Below are 17,579 nucleotides of genomic sequence, written 5' to 3'. Positions count from 1 at the left end.
ATTACAATTAGAAAGATCATATCATAAGGAACATGTGTACTAAGTTTCAAGTTGATTGGACTTCAACTTCATCAAAAACTACCTTGACCAAAAACTTTAGACTGAAGCGGGACGAATGGACGTACGGACGGACAAACAAGCAGACAGACGGACGTACAGACCAGTAAACATAATGCCCCTCTACTATTGTAGGTGGGGCATAACAATTCCAAATGCAAGATACAGGCTACAGTCTATAGTAAAATGCTCACACAAATAAAACTATATATTTTCGTGACCTGTAGATTTTTGAATTTTCTATTTGTAGTATGAACACAGCATTCAACATGCATCACCAGTACTAGAATCATTCACATCATTTTGATAAAAGTTATTTGGAATTTTGAAAAAAGTTATATCTTATCAGATGCTCTGTAAACACAGAAACTGGAAACTAAGAACATTAAAAAAATAAAGACAGGAGCCATAAACTCAAAGAAGCACCCAAAATGGAAACATTGCAAAAGCCTGACATCTTTAAATTCTTGATGTGTTTCCTGATAATTGAAATTTCAGAAACGAAAGGCATTTTATTTTGACAATCATAAATCACAGTCTTTGATGGTCCTCTATCTGATCATTAAACCTGAACTTCTTGGTAATCTTTTTAATTGTTTTCCTTGACTATTAAATCATATACGATAAATCTAAATACAGGAAAACTAACACCATACATCTACTGCGGTCACACTCGAATCTACATCAAAGTCTGTATTAACTATAGTCAAAACAATAATATGTAAGACATGACATAATGTATTCCCTTGAACGTTACATCTGGTTATAACACAAGAATTAATGCATAATGTAATATCATAAATATGGATCAATATTCTTCACCTCAGAACGACATTTCCTGAATCCTGAATTGACTCTAAATTTTAATTGGATATACATCAATCTCTTCAAGCAGGTATTGCTGCTATGATGATCATTGTTAAAATTTGAATGTTACATTTAGTTTGTTATGAATATTGTATTTCAACTTGTATCAAAGTTGTTATCTAACTTTAGTGTAAAGCCAGTAGCTGTAAATTGTAATAATAAATAATTTGATATTGTTCTTCTGTTAAGACTTAAGCTTTTACTCCTGTAATAGGAAGTGTATAATAATAAGGCAATTCAGGATACAGAAAAGGTTATAAAATATATTGTTTAAATTACAGATATTACAGTTCTAGATTAGATACATATATTTGTTTAGATCTTATTATAATTACAAAAGAAATTTATGTGAAACTTAAATTTTCAATCAAGCAAGTTATCTCCCTTTGACAAGTTGTTACAATGTCAACACATTGACATCCACTTCCTGAACTTGTTCATATAATCTGTTTGTCATTTCAATATCATACCTCTGGAACTAACATGACAGACTCAGGGCTATATATTGGGGTAAGGCATTTGACTTTAGTTAAATATACTTCACTCAGTTACATTATATATAAAATACGTTGGCATATTAGAATACTCTCATCACAAGTATATCTAACTAACATATATCGTCAGTGGAAATTAAGACTTTTTTTTTTATATTCTTTTAAAATTTGGTTGACTAAATAAATAAGATGCAAACTGCTGAAATTTAAGAAAATGACTAAATAGATCGACCAATGAGAGGGTATTAAAGAAGGGTTTGATTTGATAAAAAATACTCATTGTGTTACTTATATAATCAGAAATATGTGCCTGTTTAAGGCAAAAGGTCAGGTGAAAAAGATCGCATAAATTTCAATTTTTTATTTGACAAGTCGGGTTAATACGGCTGTTTAGGAAACCCTCGTTAGTTGACCTTTAACAGTAACAAAGAAACGACTTTATCACGGAAAATCAAAATTGATCAAACAACAATATAAATATGGCCAAGGTCCAATGAATTATGCTTGAATGCATTGAGTCAAATACTAATCTATGAATTGACATTTATGTCATGTGCTTCTCATCATTTCAAAGAGTAAACAACTCACAGCCAAAGACTTCCATTAAAACAAACCCACTATAGTTAGAATATTTCCTGTTTATATTTTAATATAGTAAGCTTAAGAATATTTAAAAAAAAAAAGTATAAAAAAATAAAACAATATGCAAACAAAACAACCTAAGCAAAAATGCAAACAAACATAAACAGGTAAAAGTTCATCAAACAAAAATTGTGATAAATGAAACAAATTGTTTTGTTTTAGAGTACCTTGAAATGCAGTGAGGTAAAACAACTGTCGAATATCCTAAAATAAATTGTCTTAATTCAACATACTGAAAGCACAAGTGAAAACAAGTGAACGTGAAATTAGTAAAAACATCATGCTTCGGTACTATAACTAAATTCCAGATATTTGTACATGCGCGAGTTAGTGATGTTTTACCTATTTGGACAGTTTGGATATCACCCTTGTTAATGCCCTATTTTCCTCCTTAAGTTTCTTATTTTCAGCTTTTGTTTTGTCCATTTGCTGGAAGTAAACAATGCTGTCAATATTAAACTGCTGAAAACAAAGTTAGTTTCTGCAAAGGGAGATAACTGCTCTGAAAACAAGGTAGACAACTCTGACCGTTTTTTCTGCAAAGGGAGATAACTGCTCTGAAAACAAGGTAGACAACTGGGACTGTTTTGAAATGATTTGCTGTCCACAAACTATAGTCAATTGGCTAAATATCATACTGTTGTATAATAATGTCCACCATTGTAAACTTTATCATCTTAAAAGCCACAACTGCACTTAACATTATTACATCTGATATTTTTTTTGAAATAAAAGATGAGTTACACAATAAAGTTTTAAAGAAAACTTACATTAACTTCTATATTGTTAACTGTGTGAATTCTACATTATCTATAACTGTGGGGGGTATGTGTAATATAACAGGAGGGTGAAATTTAAGCACCACAAATTACCTTTAATTCTTCTTCTAATTCTGATAATTTTCTTTCTAAAGCTCGCTTTTCCTGTAAAATACAGAATTAATATAGTTATTATAATAACAATACATCTTATCGCTATTTGTTCACCATTACTTGACATCACAAAAGTACCAATAAAATGTTGATGTCATAACATAAAATTGAAAAGTGATTGTTGTATGACCTCAAAAGCAAGCAGGACTGATTCTTTGGTCAAGCGGAGAGATTTCTAAACAGTAATAACATGTATAGGTAATACTTATATATAAGAACCTTTCAGTATTATTTTCACATATAAATATTTTCTCAGAAGTACATAATTTTAACAAGGCATAACATACACTATAGATGACTCTTTTTACTGTTTGATTTCTTCACAGTATGTTTCTTGTAAAGTGAGCTGCTTTCTCACAGGTTGATATTTATAATCAGAAATTAATAGATTTATTTTAATCATACATTTTCATTTTTTCTCATATCTATTTTAGAACATTCAGCTTTCAATTATTTGGATAATGTGATTTTCTTTGTAGAATTCATATTCCAGAACAATGAAATATGATCATTCAACTTGCAATAATGATAAACATGGTTAAACAAGAATGTGTCCAAAGTACACGGATGCCCCACTCGCACTATTATTTTACATGTTCAATGGACCGTGAAATTGGGTAAAAAATCTAATTTGGCATTAAATTAGAAAGATCACACCATAGGGAACATGTGTACTAAGTTTCAAGTTGATTGGACTTCAACTTCATCAAAAACTACCTTGACCAAAAACTTTAACCTGAAACTCACACTTTCATTTTCTATGTTCAGTGGACCGTGAAATTGGGGTCAACAATTTAACTTGACTGTAAAATTAGAAAGATCATATCATAAGGAACATGTGTACTAAGTTTCAAGATGATTGGACTTCAGCTTCATCAGAAACTACCTTGACCAAAAACTTTAACCTGAAACTCACACTTTCATTTTCTATGTTCAGTGGACCGTGAAATTGGGGTCAAAAGTTTAATTTGACTGTAAAATTAGAAAGATCATATCATAAGGAACATGTATACTAAGTTTGAAGGTGATTGGACTTCAGCTTCATCAAAAACTACCTTGACCAAAAACTTTAACCTGAAGCGGGACAGACGGACGAACGAACGGACGGATGGACGGACGCACAGACCAGAAAACATAATGCCCCTCTACTATCGTAGGTGGGGCATAAAAACCTATCTGTATTAGATATTATACCCGTTTATCATTTGTATCTGCTAATCTGTTGACTTCATTGCGTTTGATAAGTCTGTCTAATTCGGCTTTTGATTCTATTAATTCTTTCTTCACTGCTTCTAAATCTTTCTTTAATCTTTCTGTATTTGCTTTTTCATCTTCATAAAGCTGTGAAAATATAGCATAAACAATGTCATATTATGAACTTTAGTTTGAACAACTTCCTTACAATTCTATTTTTTCTAGTTTTCGACAAACAGAGAGGGCAATTGATTGACACGTTTCTCATAACCACTGTGCAAAAGTCAGTCATCAATACATTGTTGATGACCTTGCATCAATATGAATTGTGAACACAAAGATAAAAGGTAAAGATTCCTGTATTTTCTACTTTATACCAATTAAAAAGCCAATAGTCAATGTAATAATAAGATTAACTTGTTGAGGAATTCAAATATAAAAAAAAATATTCAACTCAGACCAAACAACACATGCACTACACACATTCATGTTTAAATGTATTGTTTGTTCACTAGTTAAATATTTTTCTATATTTGAATTCTTCAATAAGTTATTTTATAAATACTCATAGCAATTCACTCTTGATTTCTCAAAACAAAATGCAGGTTGTCATATCTTAAAAGATTCTTATAAGTCCTATCAACTTTGAGATGAGAGACTGTATCTTCTCCAACATTGTTAGGTTGATTTTCTAGGCAAAAAAAAAAGACATTGAGGATGGTGTTCACTTATTCCACAAATTAAACAAGCATGTTAAATAGACCAAAAAGGATTCATGGTATGACTCTAATAACCTTCATTTGACTACTTGGGAAAGCATTGTTATCTTTGCACAAAAAAGTTCAAACACAAATAATTGAACATTGTATGTTTTTTTCACCGTTTTATGTCAGCATTTACAAAATAACTACCACTACACAACGGTGCAGCAAAGATAAAATTATCCATGCAAGAATTTAGTGAAGTTCAGAATCGTGTAAGAAAGATATAAAAATATTTTCTAAGTACCAAAGATAATTCCAGAAAACACTTGTACTGTCAATTATTAACATGAAAATAGCACATGCCATCTTGTTAATTAGATATAACATTTCTATTATATGTAATCATCTTTATTAGTTGTCTTCCTGGAAGAGAATTCTTACTGACCCAGTATAATATGCCAAACTATTCATCTTAAGTTTAAATGATGTCCACCCATTACCGTAAAGTCAGGAATTATTGCGTGCATTTATTATTGAGATTTTGTTATTCTTGACTAAAACGTGATTATAATTTTTGCGATTTTGAGAAAAATCCTGTTTAATTCATATAAAAAAAATCAAAATGCAAATTTTTCAATTATTGTGATTATAACCCTGTTGCATTTTTCGCAATAATAAAAACATCGCAATAATTTCTGAATTTACAGTATTTAGAATGAACCTTAGAGGACATGCTTCACATACCAGGAGTTATAAATCAATTGTCTTCAACTGAGAACATGTATGGTGGGGATTCATACATCATAAGCAGTGAGGAATAATTGATTGTTGGCTGCTGTAGTTCCAGTAGCAAATATTACATGCATCTTAAGGATGAATGCTCAGAAATAATAGTATTACAAAACAAATTTTGTAATACATAGAAATATGGAATGATGTATTTAAAAAGCAAATACAGAAAATACATATTTTAAGGATAATAAGATCTCTCAAAAGTAACAAACTGCCATGCTGAACATTATCCATGGGTTAAATTAAAATTCCTACTAATTCTTCATCAACTGTTATCCCCAAAAAAAAATTCACTTGACTTTTTTTCTAGAACTCATAACCAATCTGACTTTTTTGTGATCACAACTAAATGTAATAGTCAATGCAAACCTAACAACTTATGTGGTTTGGACATATTGACAGATATATAAGCATGACATAGTTTTAAGAATAATGTCAACAGTAATAAGAATAAAGAATAGTATTTGAATGCATCATAAGAAAAGCTTTTATACATATCAGTTTGTACCACAGGTTGAAGATTTTACCTGCATATAGTAGTCCAACTAAAATAATTAAAATGCAAATCTTATGAATGACTTCGCCAATGTAATTGACTTTAAACTATCTGAGCATGTTTTGAATTAAGTCCCTTTTTGTGGTTATCAGAACTTCTCAAAACTATAATAATATTTTTTTCTACTAATAGTTGACTTAAGAAATCTGCCTACATTGTGTATTATTTTCTACATAATTGAATGACAGAACTTGTAAAATGTTGGGTACAAAGGTATCTTAGTTCTTTGAGCAGGTACTATTTATATGTTGAAGTATTTTATGTATTCATTGTATGTTGTAACGAAGATCAAGTCAACTGTACTCTTGCTGACACTATTTTGTGAAATGATTATTCAGTTTTTAAGCAAGTATGGAATCTAGTATTTTCTCATATAAATGTTGTTCATTTTTTGTGGTTGAATATTCCACATCATTTCATCCTGATGTGAGTTTTTTTTAAATTTGATTTAAAAAAAAATATAACATGGAGTTGTCCCCCTAACAATGACCAAAGTATGTTATTTTTTATCATCCAAGTTGTTGACATTGCTAGAAAATTGGATATAAAAATAAGGAAATATGATTTTCAAAACAAAACAACTATCTACCAAAGACACAAGGACATGAATGTAAGCAAACAGCCTTAAACAATGAGCAAAACTCATATCATTTAGTAAGCTACAAGTTACAAGGCAGCTGAGACCTACGGATGAGGGATTTTCTCGCTGTGTTGAAGACCTATTGTTGTCGCTGAAATATTCCCCATTTCCATTTTCAATTTTATGACATTTTTACTAATTTCACGTTTATGCAAATAGGAAAAGTTAAAATGTGAAAACTAATGACCTAATTGATTTTTTATTTGTCCTACTACTATATTTCCCCCTCCCTTACATTGGATAAGAGTATCACCTTTTTATAATCTATGTTAAGACTTGATGTAGAACCAATGTATGAACTGGGTCTGTCTGTCGATGACTGTAATAATCTAAAGTTCCTACATTTGAAGTTCAGTTGTCCCCCCTACCCTTACAATGGATAAGAATGTTACCTTTTTATAATCTAGGTTAAGACTTGATGTTGAACCAATGTATGAACTAGGTCTGTCTGTTCGATGACTGTAACGATCTGAAGTTCCTACATCTGATGTTGAGTTATATCTCCCTGAGTATGAATTCTGAAGAAGAAAAAAGAAATTTAATTTATACAAATGTGCCACAAAAAATGTTTTTTTTTATAGTGAATATGTATTTTACGTTTTTTTTGTAACTTAAATTTGTATTGATGTATTGGTATGATTTCTCTCTTCAAAGGCAAACTTCTCAGTCTGTTACTAGTTATGATATTCTGACTTTCCAATACCCACCATGGATTGACTGACTTGTAATAGTTATCCAATGAGGACACAGAGTGTCTGTGTAAGAATACCCTGATTGCCAGAGAGAGATCTTACACTGACACACCAAGTCCTATAACTATATTACATTGCGTCTCTTAAAAAGATCAAAATTTAAACTTCCTAACATCTAGTTCAGAATGCCATACAGTAGTTATAATATACTATAATATACTTTATATATTATTCATCAACACTCCCACCAAAATGTTACAGAACAAACCAAAGCATGCAGAACATAGAACCTCAAGGTAGGGTGAACTGACTCAGATCATCCCTGTTAGAACAAAAGGAGTAGGGTTGTAAAGTTACTTATCATAGAACACTGTTGTATTGGTGACAAGAGTTTCTCACTAACCCCTAGACACTTTGACTGGTATAATTAGTTATCAAATTGTACAATGTACAGAAACAATCAACTATAATATTTTTCAAGACAACATTCTTGCCTGTATCTCTCAAAAAAACAAATCTATGGACCAATTTTAATTTTAATTCATAGTTTTAATTTATTCTAATTTATCTATTGAGAAAAACATCATTGGTTAGAAAAATGCTATTCTGGATTTCAAAAGCTACATCCTTAAATAACCAGATTAAATCCTACTATTATTTATACCTTTTTCTTGCTAAACAGACACTGAGAAATCAATTCAAGAAGACACATTTTGTACAGATGCTTGCAAGTCCTTAAGGTGAGCTGAACTCAGATTCAGTGTGAATCTTTCTACATATACATGTGAGCACAGTTTAATTTAAATTGTCAATAATAATTTGATTGTTCTCTTTTGTAAACTAATTTTTAAAATGAACAAAATGTGCAGATTTAATACTGCCCAATCTTCAGAACTAAAAATTGAAGCTTCCTTACTTTTAAATAATATACTGCAAGTAAGTTGTCAATCAATATCAATGACATAACAAATGTATATAATTAGACAGATCTATATTTGTATTTAGAAAAAAAATATGACTACAGCTGCAAAATGTCCATTGGCAAATATTAGAATTACACAATTTACATGCGTATTGAGGCCAGGAATTTTGTTGTACAATATTCAGAACTCAGCATGAAGGTATTAAGCCTTTTAAAAGTAATATTAGCTGGAATTGACATGTCAATCAATATCAATCATCCTGATAAATATATTTTATTCTAATGGTCAACAGAAACAAATTTGTAATTTCAAAAAAATGATTTTAGTGACATAATGTCCAGTGGCAAATTTTTACATGCATATTTAGGACAGGAATTTTTAGAGAGGAAACAATTCAAATAAAAAAGATAGGATATTCACAACTTTAAAGACTTACTTCTTCACTCATATCCAGTCCACAGGAAAATAATTTGACAATTATTGTGGTGAAAATGGTTTTTAAATAGGTTACTGACAAAAGAAGTTTATTTAATGGTTTATCTACATACTATCTGTTCTTGGGGTAATTAATACACAATGTTTGACATGGAAGGACTTGTATTAACTAATTATCGAGGCTGACATTTGTCCCCAGTATAAATTTCTTCGTAAAGTATTGAAAAAAAAGTCATTGTTGTCCTTGTATCTGGTCATTCAGTTTATTATCTATAAATAATAAGCAACCATGCTTTACAATTTTATCATTTTTTTCGCTTTCAAGTTGCAAGAATATATATATTTGGTAAATTTATCCCCCTAATTTTGTTATCATTAACTAACGGTTAGGTCCACTATATTTTGTACAATAATTATGTGCATTAGATGCCCAGTGGCAAACAGTTAATGTATATATTCACTTAGTCAAATATCATGAGGTAAACTTTCTAGTGGAATATATTTAATGCAGAATGGTAATCTCTACATACTGCCATTATTGGTAAGTTTATTATGTTGCAAACTTTACTAGAACACTGAATCAAATCTGTCTTCAAAGTTTCAGCACCCAGGGGGAACAATAAACAGCTTAAGTTAATATGTCTACAAACTGATGTATGGATTTCTTATGACAGAAATATTTTTTCAAGTAATATACTGAATAACATCTGGCTTTGTGAAGTACATAAGAATATATGTGGCAATCATAAACATCCTACAGAATTCTGTTTTAATTAGGCAAAGAATGACTCACTGATCAAAACTTCAAAATACAGTAGCTCTACTGTAAATATCATCATTGAACAGTGAGGGGCTGGAGGGAGGGGTCTACTGTAAATCTCATCATTGAACAGTGAGGGCTGGAGAGAGGGGTCTACTGTAAATATTATCATTGAACAGTGAGGGGCTGGAGGGAGGGGTCTACTGTAAATATCATCATTGAACAGTGAGGGGCTGGAGGGAGGGGTCTACAGTAAATATCATCATTGAACAGTGAGGGGCTGGAGGGAAGGGTCTACTGTAAATATCATCATTGAACAGTGAGGGGCTGGAGGGAGGGGTCTACTGTAAATATCATCATTGAACAGTGAGGGCTGGAGGGAGGGGTCTATTGTTAATTTCATCATTGAACAGTGAGGGGCGGGATGGAGGGATGATACCTTAAACATACTATGAGGGACTGGATGGAGTGCTCTATATCATATAAGTAACTAAGAGGGGCTGGATGGAGGGATCTTCATTACACAATCACTGGGAGGGACTGGATGTAGTTCTCTATATCTTATAAGTAACTAATAGGGGCTGGATGGAGGGATCTTCATTACACAATGACTGTGAGGGACTGGATGGAGAGCTCTGCATTTAAAAATGACATTGAGGGACTGAAAAGAGTGTTTTATATTAAAAAGTTACCACAAAAGTTGACCAGATGGCTGTTTACTAGACATTAACTATGAGGTGATCAACTTCAATGAAATTCATTTGAAATTGAATGCATTACAACACAATTTCTGAGCCTAAAATTGACTGGTTCTCACTTTCTTTTCAGATCGAAAACATTCAGAATTTTGAAGTAATTTGATAAATTTTGAATACAAAATGATTGAGATTAGAAGAACATTCCATGTCAAAACAAGATCAGAACAGGACACTTATCACTGTCTTCTTAGGAGTTCACTGATAATAATTTATGACAATTTGATAAGTAAAGATCAACATTTTTATAAGTCAGTTCAAGCACTCATATATCTTTAATACAAACAATATTAAATCTTCTTGTAAACAAAGATTTATCAATGATCATTTTTTTCCAAACCACAAAGTTGACTTCAACAAAACAGAATATAGTGAAGTAAATAAAACAGTTAAATCTCAAATGATGTCATCTGTTTTGAGGTGAAAAATCATACCTTTCTGATGATAACCATTTTAAGAGGTGTTCCACTTTGATAAAAGGGAACTACTGGAAAACCATTACACTGGTTTTATTTTTTAATTTAGTGGAAATCTCAATGAAAGTACTTACTTCGCCAATAATATATGAATGGCTGTTTTTGTTTGTGCACACTAAATTATACTGAATTAATTAAGACTTAAGCTTTATAGAATAAGTAAATTGCCATACACGAGGAAGAAAATGAGGCTGAAAAAAGTTTGATACTAAAATGGCAAGCATTGACAGTGTTCCACTGTGTATTTTTCTTAGTTTCTTGTAATTGTATGAATTATATTACAAATTTTCATAAATTCAGTCACTACATGTATTATGTTTATGAACTTATTTTTTGGTTCTTTTCCTGGACAAAGAACCTTAGATAGTCTTTATAAGGACTAATGACCAAGATTTAAACTTGAATAATTACATTACATGTATGTTTCATTATAATACGTTATTCTGATTGGCTAATGGCATATCACATGTTATTCCTTGAGCAGTTGCATTACTCAATAAAACTTATCTTTCATGATAACACAAGGTCCCACAATAAAGTGCACAGGTGAATTAAATAAAAAAAATATAAAATTCGTGTTTTCATGATCCTAGCTAAAAAATGAAATTATAAGTATTAAATGCTTCTTTTTGTAACTTCATAGGGTTGTAAAAGCGTTGACTATGCGCATATTTTTAGAATGAAGCGCTTCCGCGCTTCAAACAAAATGTACTTCGGTCAACGCTTTTACACCCCAATAAAGTTACAAAAAGAAGCATTCAATTCTTAAATATAATTGTTTAAATACAAAACCAGTCATGACATTGGTGGCTGCTTCCCAAAAAAATTTCCAACCATTCTGAAATCTCCCTTTAAATCTCCCTTTAATGATAAGTCTGACAGGGTTGTCAAATTACCAAGTCTGGAGACCCCCCCCCCCCTTTTTTCAGCATTATGTCAAAGCAATGATTTATAAATAAAAATATTGGGGTATATATCAAAGTGATAGCAATCACAATTGACTATAACACTATGGATGACTCACTTTCACATAGAAATTGTCCTGTAAAAGGAGTAGGTCCAGTAAGGGCCGATTTTGGCCTCAAATTTCAGGTTCATTTTACAAAAACTTTTGAACACTTTTCAAACACTTAGGTATCTATTTCAATTGATTCAATTAGTTTATGTAAAAGATTTTAACTGCTTTAGTCATTAAAAACGCTCCAATTCAAGCTTAAATATGAAAAATCTATCAAATATGCCAAACAACGTCACTTTTCAGATGGTTTTGGTAAAAACTGAAAGTGGCCGCATCCTTGTTCATCCTGGACCTTTATATATGTTATGTACTATCATCAAATACAACTTACATTTCACTATTATGAATGAACACAAATGCGGCCACTTTCATTTCAGACAGAAACCGTCTAAAATTTAACTAAAATGCTAAAATTGTGAAGATTTTAGTAATTTAGCATGACATAATGATGCTAGTACCCAATATATGTGCATTATATTGTCAAAAACAGCCCATATATATGTAGCAGAAGCATTCTTCTTTCCAGTAAATAGCTAAAAGATTACATTTCACAATTTTGTAAAACTGCTATATTTTGGGGCCAAAAAGGGGTCTTACTGAACCTATTACTTTGACAGGTTCCTATCATAACATTGTGCTTTATACAGAAACATTTCTTCAGAGTAACAATTTCAAACTTTGAAGGTTTGAAGAGCTGGTACTAATGACTAAACAAAAGTTTCTATGTTATCTCAATTTTCTGGTTCCTGTGCTTTAGTATAAACTTTCTTTTTCCTTACCCCAAGCCAAGGTCTATATAAACAGCCTAGACAGACCTACTCTTGAAACTTTTCTTTTGACAATAAATCAGTTTTACTTTATTGCAGTAATTATATTTGTTTTTTATGTCTACTTTAAACTGATCTTTATCCTTTTTTAGTATTTCCAGACAGATTTATAACCATTCCCACTGCTGGTTGGCATGGTAAAATCTATAAATGTAACAAAAATTTATTCTAGTGTTGTAATAATGTATTGGTATATAGAACATAAAAATGTACTTGCAGTACAAATGTAGGAGTTCGAAGAAAGGAGGAAATGATTGATAAAATGTAAACTCTACTCTCAATTTCGTTTATAAATTTGTAATAAACTACTACTGATTCTCATCCAAGTAGATTGTAATTTTATAACTTAAAACATAAAATGATTCACCCCTCTTTTAAGCTGTACCCTCACTCTTTCAATATCTCTATTGTAGATGTGCATCCAGAAAACAAAATGTACATATTTTCCATCATAAAATATTTTGACAAACAAAAAGGGGATTGCTTAAGAAAAGGGGGAAGGAAGGTAGGTAGCTTCATAAAATCTCAAAAGGGACTATTGAAAATCTAAATAATGGAAATTTTATCAAGCTATTCATAGTTTCCAACAATTATTGTCTTATGAACTTTTGATTTAGATATTTGGACACGAAGCAAATTTTCATCAGCCTGTATAACTACATAGGACTGGATCTGAATATATTTCATGTATTGTAAACCACTCAAACATTCCATAAACAGGATAATGTCACACTATGTAGATACAACTATGTACCTATCTCTAAATAATTAACATTTAATCAAGTATTAATTTTATAAATATATATATATATAATATATATGTAGGTGGTCCAATACAGAAATAGATAGTGGGGTTTTAAAACTCATGAAAGTAGTTTGATTTTCCTTGAAACAATTACATGAATTTTGATACAAGTATGCTGTTTTAAAAAATCTTTTAATTATTTTTTTAAAATTGATTTTTTTTTCTCCATTTTATCTAATCATATTCAAACATATGTGATTTTTATCTTGTATTTATATAAGGATACAGATGTATGTAACAGTCCTGACAGAGAAATTATTGTGCAGAAATAAAAGACAGAAAAATGCATTCACGAACATCAACATCTGCAAAACATGTGCACTGCATGCATTACATTTTTATTCAATATCTGAAGAGTCTGAGAATGATGTAAATAAGCACCTAACTTTCTGGTTAATAATAGAAATGTATAAAACAAATGTGTTTGGAGTGTCACAGATCTATCTTATACTTTCTTTTATGTACATAATTTCATAACTCTATCAGTAATATTCTATAATTCAAAGTTTGAGAGAACACAACTAACCCAATGATCTTGACATTTAATGAATTTGATTTGATTTAGATTATCTTACAAACAAGTCAGTATTAAACAACATGTAGCACTTAACCCTCCCCCTCTTCCCCCTTTTTTTCCCTCATTGTTCATCTGAATTACTCTTCACTCGGTAAATTTTTTACATATAGAAATTGATAATTTAACAGATTTGTACAAACCCTAAGATATGGTGTGTATGTTGATGGTGTCGGTGGATGGTATCCACTATATGAATGTGTGGATCCATGTCCTACAGAAGATCCGATACTAGAAAGACTATTGGTCGATCCCGAACGTGAACTATATCCCGATCCTATCCCTGAGCTGTGGACACTACTCGGAGAACTTCCATAACTACTGTATAACCCTGGGTAACTACCCAAACTATACCGATTATAATTATAAGACATAGCACTACATGTTACACCATCTTCACAATGTACTTCCAACAGCTGATGTGCCAGGTGGATTGTACCATTATATTGATTAGGGAGATAATCAGTTAGGCCAACCCATTTGACTGATTAAGGGGTTATCAGCTTGATAGATAAAATACTACATAAATTCTTCTAAAAATAAACGGATCTTGGGAGAAAATGTTTTTAAATGTTAAATGGTCAGTTATCAATTAGCATGGCCATGAATGAACATTATGAAGATTGATAGCTCTTTATTTGAATGGAAACTGAACACTAACAGTCATTATATATCTAAAAGTAAACAATAGGGTGTAAAGATAGACCTTGCCTTTTCAATTACTTATTTACCACTTCTACCAAAATGATTTCAACCACTTATAACTATACTTAATGTTGTTTACTTATTAGAGGTACATCTAAGGGTTATAAAATTCAGTCTGAAGACCTTTAATTATTTTGTATAAAAAAAGCATAAGAAAGCTTAATACATGTAACAATCAAGTTGGTAATAATTAAGACAGAAGTAATTTAAAATCAATGTAATTTGTAAAATTAAAAATATTTTGTAAAACTACTGGACGTGTGAATTTAGAAAATCGCTGATATTGACAACCGGTAGTAATTACATAAATCCTCAAATCATTAAGATTTTTTATATTGGTTCTCTGATTTAGTTCAAGGAATTTAGATAAATTTATTTTATTGAATTGTCAAGGAACTAGGACAAACTTGTAGATCAACAATCTAGATATTTGTCTTTATTTCCAAAAATAAAATCCCTTATATGGCCCGAATCAACTTCGTGAACTGTTAAATATAATCCCTATTAAGATCTTTTTATAATTTTGTAAAAATACAGTTGGAGCATCTTCTTTAGCATATCTTCCCTCTGTTATATGAACATCTGGTTTAGGATGTTGTTAGATATGAGAATTAGCAGGATTACATCAGATTACTTAGTAATCAACAATCAGATTAATTCACAACAGGAAATTAATTACTCTTGATTATCTAGATTTATTTGTCAATTACCTGGCCATTAAATACTCATGTATATTTTGGGTAGTGACTTAAAATAATTATTGAGAAAGCTGCTTATTAAAATCTCGAAATACATTCTGACATACTATTTTTAGAACCTTAAAAAAAAGTTAATAATGACAAACTGATCTGTCAGTGGTCTATAAATAACTATTGTCTGAATAAAAGAATCACTGTTATATTTTTGCTTCTTGAATCAGTTTCAATCCAAGAAATATGTTTTACTTTATTGAATTGAACAAAACAGGATGCGATTTCAAAGGGAGGCAATTCCTTTTTTCATTCACATTTTTTCAAAATGAAATCAAACCTTTCCCTTAAATTTGATATTGTGGATTTATTTATTTTCGTGGGAACCAAATTTTTTAGATGAAGGAAAACTTACATGTTTGTTGATATTTAATGTCATGGTTTTACAAAAAGTCTGCATACAAGCCTATAGACAATGGGTCATTTTTTTAATTTTTAATATTTCCTGGTTCACATGCAACCACGAAATCCATGAAAATTGGTATCCAACGAATAATAATGAATCCACAGTATATGTAGACCATATGTTAACATCAAGATGTCTCTGGTTATTCTACATGTTGGATTGCTGTCTCTTTAATGCACATTCTACATCTTTTATTCATACAATTATCTATTATACTGACTGACAAAGTATGATTTCTGACAGTAAATATACACAACCAAATTGATTATCTCACTAAGTTAGTATGCCAAGAAAGTTGAGGCCCCATTTACATTACATTGTTTACCAAGTAGACTATGTTATATAGATTCAATGGTTTTCAAGCATTTAGGAACTCCTTATCTGATATGTCCTATGTCACAACTTAGTAATGGTCTTAAATTATCTGGTTAAATAACTTTTTTGAATGAGATTCAACTCAAACTAAAGGACCAATTTTTACTTCAGTGCTGTTGAAGACATTAGAATAACTTTAATAAATGTACCTCAATTTTTGAAAAATTTCATGGTTTTGTACTTATTTACTTGACTCAATACAGTACTCAAATGTATATAAACCTCATCTTACTCATATTACCTATGAGCATGGCAATATTATAATGTTACAATTTTTTTAATTTTCAATAGTAACAGAATTTCCGAAGTTCCTTTCATAGATATTTAACCTGCAACAGAAAGTCCTATTGTTTTACTTTGACTTGTCCTAAGAAACTATGATGGAGAGTCCTAAGAAACTATGGTGAAGACAGTAAGTACTACAGTCTAGTCACCTAATTTCGTGGATACATAAGTTCGTGGACTTCCGGAAATCCTAAATATCTCGCATGCGTGTTATTGTTATGACGTCATCAATGGCATGATTTGATTGCTATAGGATATCCCTACAACAACAACTTACAAAAATGAATCGCGACGTTTCAAGCAAGGTAAGACTTATTACTTATTTATTTAATAAACAAAATGGCTGATTTTACTTATTTCTTTATTTGTCTTATTTCCAACGACCCAATAACTTTATTCCCAAGCTATAATCCCAAATCCACGTGTTGTCTGATTACGCTACTTTCTAATGAACAATATCACATGATAAACAAGGAGATTCCCTGTCAGCCAAAAAAATCTATGGAACGCAATCAGTGTCATATTCTTATATGTTTTAGATGAATTTTAACAATAAAAGATGACTTTTGGTTAATCAAATGAACTTCAAAAAGGAGTTATTTAGCACAATTCTTGTAAATTAAGTTCAACTAACGTCGATAACTGAGTTTTAAAGAGGATTTGTATAAACAGTTTTAACTAATGCTGTATTTATTTGTTTTGTTTGAAAAAAAAGAGGAGATTTTTGTATCACAAAATAATTAATTTTCATTTTTTATTATTTACAGGTTCAACTTAAATGGCAGAAAAATAAGCTGAAAGAAACTGAAAATAGCAATTATGATATATACATTTGTAAATTATTGGACTGTGTTTTTCAGTTTTATTTATATTTACCATTTACTATTGACAGTTCTGTATTAACAGTTGGACTACT

General features: G+C 30.7%; 1 protein-coding gene across 50 annotated transcripts in view; it reads right to left on the bottom strand.

Moving 5' to 3' along the window:
• LOC139490791 (protein phosphatase 1 regulatory subunit 12A-like) overlaps nucleotides 1-17,579 on the bottom strand; it is an 80,316-nt gene that overhangs the window by 6,164 nt on the left and 56,573 nt on the right. For 24 of the 50 annotated variants that reach the window (XM_071277797.1, XM_071277812.1, XM_071277778.1 and 21 more), the window contains 5 exons: nucleotides 7,271-7,396; nucleotides 6,210-6,227; nucleotides 4,187-4,333; nucleotides 2,933-2,983; nucleotides 2,228-2,264 (listed from right to left, as the gene is read on the bottom strand). In XM_071277797.1, the coding sequence (XP_071133898.1) occupies nucleotides 2,228-2,264; nucleotides 2,933-2,983; nucleotides 4,187-4,333; nucleotides 6,210-6,227; nucleotides 7,271-7,396 (379 nt within the window). Of the gene's footprint in view, nucleotides 1-2,227; nucleotides 2,265-2,402; nucleotides 2,490-2,932; nucleotides 2,984-4,186; nucleotides 4,334-6,209; nucleotides 6,228-7,270; nucleotides 7,397-17,579 lie in introns of all 50 variants that reach the window. The other 26 variants (XM_071277800.1, XM_071277815.1, XM_071277777.1 and 23 more) reach the window with 5 other exon arrangements.

Source organism: Mytilus edulis, chromosome 10 (genome assembly GCF_963676685.1).
Source record: "Mytilus edulis chromosome 10, xbMytEdul2.2, whole genome shotgun sequence".
In the NCBI taxonomy this organism is placed as follows: Eukaryota; Metazoa; Mollusca; class Bivalvia; order Mytilida; family Mytilidae; genus Mytilus; species Mytilus edulis.
Note: the sequence above shows the minus strand (reverse complement) of the source record. Positions and strands in the feature narration are given on the sequence as shown.